The sequence below is a fragment of the Neolamprologus multifasciatus genome, chromosome 20 (assembly GCF_963576455.1).
Source record: "Neolamprologus multifasciatus chromosome 20, fNeoMul1.2, whole genome shotgun sequence".
NCBI lineage: Eukaryota > Metazoa > Chordata > Actinopteri > Cichliformes > Cichlidae > Neolamprologus > Neolamprologus multifasciatus.
Window position 1 is genome coordinate 34,354,493 of NC_140458.1, and position 11,038 is coordinate 34,365,530.

The window sequence follows — 11,038 nt, forward strand, 5'->3', positions numbered from 1 at the left end:
CCAACCTGTAGATACTTAATTAAGAACAATATGCTGCAAAAAATAATTACCTCATTCCAAGAAATAACTAAATAAAAGAAAAGAAATACATAAAATGAAATATTATAGTTTTCACAATATCAACATCTTAAATGTAATATTAGTAAAATCCTGATTATTCCCTGCTGCAAAAAACAAAACAAAACAGAATTTCTTCGTTATATTCATGCGCGAATTAGTGGAAGATACGGATCTGAATGCGCACTTAAAGGAAGGAGCCTTGATAAGAGGTTTGAATATGCATATATTGTGTCCCACATATACCTAAGACCAGTATGAGATAATAAAGATTAAGTTGACTACATAATTAAGATTCCATATTACATTATCGTTCTGTAATAGTATATATTTTTTATATTTCAAACAAAACCCCAGACGCAACATATCCACCACAAAGTAATGGACAGAGATAAGAGTTTGTGTCATATGAAGCTGAAACTACTATTCACAAATGTAAATACAAAGATTTTATTTTCATTTTTTCTTTGCACAATGTTATATTCCCTGGCATCTTCAGAAATCGGCTAAACTTCACAGGTTGCTTTCGTTTGCTCCAGATCGTGAACGTATCCCAACTCCCCTTTAAGGGTGTGGGTCTAGGTGATTTAAGCCAATGATATGACTCGGTGTTCTGCAGGAAAAACGGTGACACTTGAGGCAGTGGGTCTTTAAAGGGCTGCTCTGCTCCTGCTCACAAGCTCAATCTCGTAGGACTTGTTAGCGTATCACGTGCCAGATTCTTAATGAAGTGGACACACAAGAGCACTATGTGCGCATGCGCTCGGTGTAAACTGTAGTTGGAAATGAGGTGTCCGTCTTGGAGTAGTCGACTTTTAAAAAGCATCGGCAGCCCGTGATATGACGACTTCGCTAGTTCTGCATCCACGCTGGGCGGACACCTTGATGTACGTTTATGAAAAAAGCCCGAATGAAAACAACCAGAATAAAAGCCAAACAATGGAGGGACTGAGCGGTAATTGCCCTGCGACCCACTGCAGGGACCTGATGTCGCACCCCGCGCTGGGACGACATTCTGGCACCATAGCGACCCACCAGGGCTCCGTCTACTCGGATATTTCCTCCACAGACACTGGCCGACAGTGTCCCGCTTCTCAAACATCATCAAGTGCATCTTTGAGTTACGGTTATCCCTTTGGAAACCCATATTACGGCTGCAGATTATCTCACTCGCACAACGTGAACTTGCAGCAGAAGCCTTGCTCGTACCATCCCGCAGAGAAATATGCCGAGCCCAGCACAGCGCTGCCTACGGAAGAGCTGTCTACCAGGGCGAAAGAGTTTGCCTTCTACCCGAGTTTCGCCAGCTCGTATCAGGCTGTTCCCGGATATCTCGACGTGTCGGTGGTGCCCAGTATCAGTGCCCACCCTGAATCGCGCCACGACGCCTTGATTCCCATGGAGGGCTACCAGCACTGGGCTCTCCCTAATAGCTGGGATGGCTACAAAGAGCCAACACAGCCAACTCATATTTGGAAATCACCTTTCCCAGGTATGGAAAAGTATAATGATTTTTAAAGTGTTCCGGCAGATTGTAGTAGTCCAGCTGCTTGCAGTATTTTAATACGCATTAGGGCTATTAAAATGCAGGCAGATAGTTTACTTTGCTTTCGTACTGTGGTCATCTAATTTTATTGTGTTAAAGTCTCCGTATCAACTTACCAATGAGCCACGGGAAACTAAATATGATGAAAAAACACACAACTATAAATTCCCATGTCTGTCATCACGTGTAATTTTCCTGCATCTCTCATTTTTTGCGAAGATATTCTTATGGGTTGAAGTTCAACAAATCCCCATGCATTTCTTTGAAATATGCATAAATTGAAAGTAATTTGGAATTCCACGTTAAGGTGGGTTTTCTGGAGCCCATCCTTTCTGAGTATTTGCTTTTGACAGTCATATGATGACAATAGTTAAGTTTCGTCACGTAGAACAGAAAGGAACAGCACTGCATACCTTTGCCCCTTGTATGACAATATAGTGGCTTAGCTAGCCTGCTGCGTTTGGATGGTGCCAATAAATCTTAGCGCCCCCGTGGTGCGTCTTTTGCATATATTAGGATTCATTTATAACATTTGCATTACATACAGATCTTTGCATCATGTCGTATAAATGGTTCAAAAAAACACGGCCAGGCTCACCTTTTACGTTGTTTGCCATCACACAGCATGCCTCATATCAACAGCATGCGCCAGTATGCACTTTACAGAGTGTTTACTAGGCTACTTTGTTTAGCTTATGACTTTAGTATCTTTTTGAAATCTGTAGCTATTTTTAATTTCTGGTAGGGACCCCATTGCTTTTTAAATGTTATAAATACACAAGAGCAAGCCACGCAAGCACGGGCACGCAGACAGTTACGCGCGTACACATGCACGAACACACAAGTGCGCGCTGCCTTTCTGTGCTGTTTCAGCCACACACACAGACTGACGTCCTCTCACGCGCATCAACTGATTTGCTTGCAACTAAAAACACATGCAGTGACTCTCATTATTCTCATTTTAATGACAAGATATAACTGAATGCTTGAGGACAGTGAGTCAAATATTAGGACATTGCTTTAAAATCCTTTAATGTGGATTTTCCCCCAATTTCATGTTTACACAAGAATAGTGTACCGTAACAATCTCTTCTGACAATTATAGGGGGTGAAAAACTGCATGTATTACCAGTATTTGTGTTAAGATTGCCATGCTTGTCCTGTCATGTTTTTGCACGGCTGTGTTGCATTTAGCTTTACTCTTGACGAAAGAGACTAGTCACAAAAGTTAGGTTAACTTAAAAAAAAGAACTATGGGGAATTAACAAAAAAAGTGAATAGAGTATAAAAAAGAAAATTGCTTTATATTATGAATAAAACGTAGAATCCTTCAAGAAAGCCTTTAAAGAAAAGTATAAAATATGTTTAACATGTATAACTTTATTGTAAGAATTAAAAACTTAAAGTTGCCAGCTGTCTTCGAGTTAGATGCCAGATTGTGATTCCTGTGTCTTACTGGTGACTGGTGTGTGGCACACACAACCGGACCAAATATAATTACACTTATCAGTCTTACCCCACAGCTTGATTAGATGTCAACGGGAGAATCGTTTAAGATAACAATAACCGCAGTTACGTCGGTCCACATATTAGTGAGATCAGATAAAGTATTAGTATGAACCATAACTGTCACTTGATATTGAAAGATCATTTACAACAACTGGAAGTTATTCAGTCTCCTCTCCACATGTCAGGTGCAGCACACCAGAGATTCTGACTTCCAGAAAATTTTAACTCTGTACCCCATTCCCGTCACCACACACACACACACACACACACACACACACACACACACACACACACACACACACACACACACACACACACACACACACACACACACAGTCAAAGAGATTGTATTTTCCTATTTTCACCCCAGTACAGTCCATCCAAATTTGACCGGCCTTGTCAAACGCAGCATTGCTGGTTTTGTGAAATGAAACATTGTGCTATTTTGCACAGCGACTAATATTTTCCTGGAACTGTTCCTATTTTCTTGCAGATGTTGTGCCATTGCAGCCCGAGGTCAGCAGTTATCGTCGAGGGCGTAAAAAGCGTGTCCCTTACACCAAAATCCAGCTCAAGGAACTGGAGAAAGAGTATGCAGCGAGCAAGTTCATCACCAAAGACAAGAGAAGGCGCATCTCGGCCGCCACCAACCTTTCAGAGCGTCAAGTCACCATCTGGTTCCAAAACCGACGAGTCAAGGAGAAGAAATTTGTCAGTAAATCCAAGAACAGTCATATGCACACCACTTGAATGGATGAGCGACTTTCTTGAAACTGCAAGTCACACTTTCCAAATCATCTTGCCATATATTTACCTCTTCCAATCGTAGTTGAAGAAATTTCTTTTGTATTTTTTAATTTAAGTTCCATCATCAACTCCACCGACTACGCAACCAAGGTCTCCGATTTCAATTTAGAGATAATGCTCTAAAAACTGTGAAAATATAAAAATTCACTTCACATTTTGTTTTATAGGAATGTACATATATAAATATATAATATTTAAAACGATATTAGTATTTCAAAGACAAGTATTGTGTGTTTCCTTTCCTGTTTCCTTTTTCTAAGATTTCAAAAGGACTGATGATATTTCAATACTTGCAACTGATCAAAAAAGAGGACACGGTTTAATGTCATTTTTGAACTGTAATCGCCGCATGGACAATGTTGCGGTGGCGAAAAGACATGCTGAACTTGAGACTTTATCGTCTTCAACAAAAGACTTTCGGAAGAAAGAATAATTTTCTAAATAAAAAAAGGAAAAAAGAAAGAAAAAGAAAAAAATGTTACATCTGAATTTCAAAAGCTATGTGTGTGGGATATGTTAAGCCTGGGGTAAAACAAAGGCTGCTATGTCGTTAATCTGTACAGTGCAATGCCTTTCTTATTTAATTCATATTATCTAGTATGGCGGAAATGTAAACTGGAATATCCCCCAAACCTGTATTTTTCCTTTTATCAGTGAAGGATTCTGTCATGCAACCGGAATGATTGTAAACCATTAAAGTCAGTGAGTATTACACATAAATGCACAATCGTTTCTATCTTTGTTTTGACTTCGTTAGTGTAACATTGGAGATGATCACACGCCTTGTACGACGCCTGTAATTTCTACTTTGGTGCAGTATGTGAACTGTTTTGTGGTGTTGAATTACGTACTGATAACGTGTTTCATAAATAAATGATGATTATGAAAATGCTCAAATATCCAAGTCAATCAGCCACCCTCCTCGCAGCATTTCCTTTCGTTTCAAGTTACACCGGTGCTACTAAGTAGACACCCAGACCTCTATCGCTTTTCCTCTACAACATCCCAGCAACGGATGGGCGAGTCCAGATTTTTATTTCGCACAATACTCGATTAAGAATAACTGGGCAACCTGGAGTCATCTTGTTGGCAAGCATCATCCCTGCTTGTGATCAGTTAACACGATTAGTGCGCAACAAGGCATACTGGCACTTGCAAAGTCAGAAAAACATAAATGAATAACTATGCTGGAATTTACTTCTTTTTTCCACGTAGAACTACAATGTTGAGACTTACAGGACCCGTTTATTTACATAGATCAGCTTTGAGAAACGGAGAAATGTGCTCATGAAGTTTCCACCGCAATTTCCATCAAAGTTAAAGGCAGTGCATTTTTTCTGTTATTTAGCATTCGTTCAAGTTTCAGAATAGCTGGCATTCAGCGAATCAGATGTCTACAAATATCTACCCGCTCTCACGCGAACATTTAGCGGGTTATTATGTTCAATCCTTATTATTTTCCGTCCACAGGTACAAAAGTGTTTTGTTGTGGGTCTAACGGAAACGTAAAAACCGGCAACATTTAAGAGTGCAAGAAACATTGTCTTAATTAGACACCATCTGTACTGAGAGTATTTATTCATAACACATTTTGCTGATTAATATTTTCCAACATACTGACAAAACCTGAGTAGATTTAAAAGGCAAAGCATTTGCTTTGGTAAATGTAGTTTTAGTCCTGGATCTTCGCTGGATTCGGGATACAGGCTCGAGCCTGCTGTAATTGCAGTACGGAGTTGTTACAGGTAAGCCTACACACAGGTTGCAGTTGTAGTTAAGTTGAGGAGCCATTTCACCCAGCCCCACACACACACACACACACACACACACACGGTCTATCTGCGTCTTAATAGTAGGTCAATTACGCACTGACGCTAAAAACACAATTCCCCACCAAAGCAGCATTATGCAACAAGTCTGTGGTTTTGTTTATGTACATGTTTTTTTATCTGTTTAAAGAGAAGGTTTTGTTGTATTTTACACGCACCCACTTGTTTCACATGCAGACTTTAGTCATGAATTTCTCAAAGGTAAGTTAGGCTAGGCTACTTGTGCAACAGGAAATGACTGGAGAAAAATAATACGCGGACACAAACGGTTAGACACGAGTGTCCTGAGAATAATTGAAGATGCGGTCAGTTTATTTTAAGCTCCTGGTGACTAGCCCACATCAAGTCTGTGATTAAATGTTTTATCTGAATTAAAACCAAGGTATATGACTCTTCGTGTGAGATGTAAAGCGTGAAAACGGTTTCTGTGCCTTTCTTTAGCATTTAACGTCTGAGGCCTTTCCTATTAAATCTAACGTTAAAGTTAATCCCTGAAAAACAAACAAACAAATCCAACCGAATTTATCATTAGTCTAAGTTTTGCTGTTCACTTTCATTTCTTTATGTGCCAGTTTCTGGCGCGCTGTGTCAGACTTGAGGCTCTAAGCCGCCAGATTTCAACTTTTGTTCGTTCGTTTCCTGGATTTTCAGTCCCTGTAGAAAGTTCTGGCTCCTCTAATTTACCCTTGACCATGACTATGCAGTCACTTTGACCTTGACATCACAGCGGATTGTGAATAATAAATAGGGGGTTGGACACCACTGCTGACCACTGCTGACGGTTTGTTTGTAGGCAAACAAGGTGTTATTTCCCAGTCTAGACAGACGGGCTTAATGACGTGCCATAAATACATAAAAAGGGGAAGTGTAGCGATATCCTCTGACCTGCGACTCTGACCATCTCTAAGAGCGGTGCATTAACATTTTGACTCAGTTGTTTTTTTATTTTCTTTCACCCCCCCCCCCTTTTTTTTAAAGAAGTCATCTAAAAGTACTTGTTCTAGCCCGTACCTCCCAAACCACCAATGGTTTCATGCACTCATCATGAGGTGTGTGTATTATTGACCACGGAGGACAGGTAGAAGTTTTGACGCCTCACATCAACATCAGTAACCCTCAGCAAGCAGCCACACTGCCTACACAGCAAGAGGAAATAATTATACGACGTCGCCCACAATAAAACAATTAAAGGTACGGCTGTTTTCTTCCTAATATGGCAGTAGGCCTACATGGACTTTGTTTTAGGACATTTTGTAGCTTTAAAAAAAACTACACTGAAAAAACAAAAGTAAGGAAGAATATGCTGTGACAAGCATAACCTTAATTTTTAAATGTGGTTTATTTCTGTCGACGAGCTACACTTCGTACAGCGACGACGTGAACGTTGTCATATGTAAAAATGCACAGCTGTTTATATGTATTTTGTTTCAGAACAAAAGTATGCGCTACATATTTTTCTTTAGCTGTGTATTTAAAGTCCGACCAGTAATTTGCCACATAAGTTGGCTAATCTACACCAGCAAAACGCAGTGAAACGAGCGGAAAATGCGCTTTAAAACATACGCGTGTGTAATGCTGTAACAACCATGTTTTTAAAGCGTTATACATATACATATATGAAGAAAGAGAAATGGTACAGTACATAAACTCATGTGTAAATGTATCAGCGTCGCAATAAGCTACACGGTTCCCCTTTTTTCATCTGCTCAGTTTTAGGCCCAAATCGACATCTATGCCAAATATGTTAAATAGTCAGTTTATTTGATGTGTCAAACGGGGAATTATGCAGCATATAATCTCATTAAACCAAACAAAACTGCTTCAAAACTAAAAGAAAAAAGTAGCCCTTGCGTTTTGCTGTATGTGGAGGTGTGAAAGCAGCAGGCCACCGTCAGCTATGAAAAAGGGGGCTGATAACCTCTGGTGGTGACCAGAGGAAAATATCAGGAAGTGTTGCAACAGCATTTTTCTTAATGTGTTTTCGTTCATGTCTAGTTTTAGCGCCTGGTTGACATTGTTTTTCAGTGCTTTTGACAATATTTGCGGAACACGGAGCTAACCTTTGTTTCATTTTGTCCAATTATTTTAATGTAGAAAATATTTTAAAAAAAAGGAAAGTTTTCTGTCAGCATTTAAAGTTGAAGCCTGACGTTTAAAGCTGACAGAATGACACTTTTATCTTAGTTATTTTGCAAGAACACTGCTGTCTGAATTAAACCTTATATTATACCATCAGTGCAAAATTATTTGATGTCTGTACATCTGTTATTTGATGTATTCTAGGCATAATATGCCCGATCAATGTAAGACGCAGAAGGCTACCGAGACTTTCAGCGTTTAGTTGTTTTATTTATTTATGCATTTATTTGTTGACCTCACTGGAAAAAAAGGCGACTTCATATTTTTAAAAAAGTTGCACACTGTTCAAACATGTTACAAGTGAATTAAATCTTGCTATAGGCATACAAGCCAAGTTTTGTTCGAAAATTCATAATCTAATAGTCATAAACAGCCCTAGTTAATTAACACTTTATAGTCAAATTTTTTGATTAAACATTTTACTATACAGGCGCACAGGATACTAAAGTTGTCAAGTTTGGATTAAAAATGAAACCAGCTAATAAAATAAAGAAATCAAAGAAAAAATATTCTTGTTTAACATTTTTGACAGTTTCTTTCGATACAGCTCAGCTCAAAGTGACGGTCGGGTTCAGATATTCATTTCTATAAAGTGAAGCTTTATATTGATCCCTAGTTTGCGTATTTAAATTTTTAATTTTCACACAACAATCTCCGGGTTAAATTATAATGAATACGTATTCTATTTGGGTTGCTTTTAGCTTCCTTAATTTGAAATTCAAAATAATAATAATATCATTTTCCCTCGGAATGATATGCGCTGTTCTTAGAGATACAAGTAGCAGAATTCGTATTTTATCAAAAGAATGCATATAGTTATTTTTGCAAGAAAACCGCATAAAACATAGTGTGTTGCTGTAAACAAACAAACAAACAAACAAACAAAGCTCTTCCAAAACCTTTCATCTGAAACGTTACCACATTTGTGGTTCCTTATACTTCCTTTGGTGGTTAGTTTTTCTTGAAGGAAGCTTTTAAGGGGTTGCACATAGCTATAACTGTGGCAACCTGCCTGCCGAGAATCAAAGAGAGAAAAGGGGAAGAAAAGCCCTTTGTTTAGGCTATTGCCCTGTCTGGACAGGGACCAGGGGATTGCACGAGACTGTTTTCAATATCGAGCAGACAGTGTACTAGACAGTGACCTTGACAGTGCTATATGCTTTAAGTTCCTTATTTTAAAATAATAGATTTTCATCATGCTAGAGCACAAGGCCTGTAGCCCACGGTCACATATGACATCATCGTCGAGCTAAATATGCACAGAACAGACGGGCAGTTGTTTGCACGTGAAATCCGGATCTGTGGGATACTTTGGATCAGAGGCGTGGAGAGACGAGGCAAGGAGGCGCAACACATGGCCTCTTTCTCCGAGGTAAAGTGGCGACTTAAGCCTGCACGTTACTTAACGCATGGACGTCCGGAACATTTTGTTGTAAACATCACACTGTGCTGTTTTGCTTTTGTCAACTGTTATAATAACACGAGAAGCTGTGAAGTGATAGCGAGGCACCCAAATGCTTTTCATAAGACCGAGGCCTAAGATATTATACTGGATTGATGTTGTGCTGCATTGCGAGACTCCCTAACTAGATGCAAGAATGTGCAGTGATAGGAGAGGCAGTGAGACCAAGGGAGAGAGATAAACCCCGACAGATCCCCAAGAGCTTCTCCAGTTTAAACATTTGATATTTGTTCTTTCTATTTAAGGCTAGAGCGAGGCCCGGTGCCTTTCGGTTAGATTGGATACATGGTCACAAGTTACGGACACAGCTATCAGATATCGGCTGACTTGCAAAAAAGTGTTTAAGTGAATGCTAATGTTCTCACATAACACCTCATTGGCAAATTTCTAATTGGCAACTAGCGACATTCAGCACGCATGTGCAGGCTTCTGTAAGCCGGCGCATTTCTGTTAATGCATAAATTCATAGTGCTGCTGTCAATAAATAAAGGGAATGTTAATATATTTTATATTTGGACCTTTACAATAGATTTTCTTTTCTTGGTGCTATGTTAACAAGGGTGATATTTTTACATCTGTTTTTAATAAGCAACATGGAATTTAGTGCATTATCAAATATACGGATTATATATCTTTAAATTTAATGGAGATATCAACTCTCACAACACATACTGAAGTTTGCTGAACCTCATATCTATTCCTTTATTTTAATGGAGTATTAAAGTTCAACATCAAGTTCATCCCACCTTGTGTCGTGAACTTGAGTAGGCTGACGATGACATAAGTGGGCTATGTTATATGTTATAGCTATGATTTTTTTTAAATATATGTCGTCGGACTTTTTAAACCACCTTGATTGAAATAAGCGGAGACTGGATTATGACAACTTTAGGAATTATATAAATTGATTTTTGGTAGTGGTGGTGGTAGCAAAATTTGAATTTGCAGGGCAATAAACTGTTGCTGGACTCGAATAATACTGAAAGAGTTTAGACGACTGTGCAGTCTTCTTCGATTTATTTATTTATTTTCAAGAAGAAGAAGCCTGTGTGTCCTTGAGGGGAATGCAAACGCCATGGATCAATTATAAGAATATGTACGAGAATTATGGTAATTTGATGACCACAGACCACATTAGAAATAGTTGGGCCAGCTGTTTGCAGAATACCTAAATCATGTGCATATGAGAGTGATTTTTTTATTTATTATTTTTGAAAGAAACTGCACTTTGGCGGAGTGTGAAAAGTTTGCGTGGGTGTGTGTGTGTGCGTGCGTAAACAGAGCGCTTTTGTCAGAAAATAGGATGACGGTATCACAGAATATCTCATATTTGTTCAGTGTCTTCCGAGCTGCGTCCACAAATCAACTAATTAGTGCGATATAAAGCAGAGAGACTCTCGGCTGATTGAATCAGCTAAGGGCCCTCTGATATCTTGTAAAATTCATATAAAAGAATTGTGAGAGGTATAACAATCCCACCAGAGTTTGGCTGCGAACGTTTATTGGCGGTATCTGTTAAAGTTGTTCATGTGAGGTGTACTAGAGAATATTATGTGAAATATACCCTCTTAAAGTAACCTTGTAGAATATCGTCCTCCTTTACAGAGCCAGTGGCTTCAACCTGCTGACCCCGTTACTGTAAATATGAGTAGAGTGCGGCAATGAGCATCAGTCTTTTCTTAAAACAAG

The 11,038-nt window shown here is 39.0% G+C and overlaps 1 protein-coding gene across 1 annotated transcript; it reads left to right on the plus strand.

The window, feature by feature from the left end:
- Positions 1–420: 420 nt before the first annotated feature.
- On the plus strand, positions 421–4,947 carry hoxc13a (homeobox C13a). The gene is made up of 2 exons (XM_085144972.1): positions 421–1,549; positions 3,606–4,947. Exons 1-2 carry the CDS (start codon positions 898–900, stop codon positions 3,860–3,862), a joined length of 909 nt encoding a protein of 302 aa, XP_085001098.1. The 5' UTR covers positions 421–897; the 3' UTR covers positions 3,863–4,947.
- Positions 4,948–11,038: the final 6,091 nt, after the last annotated feature.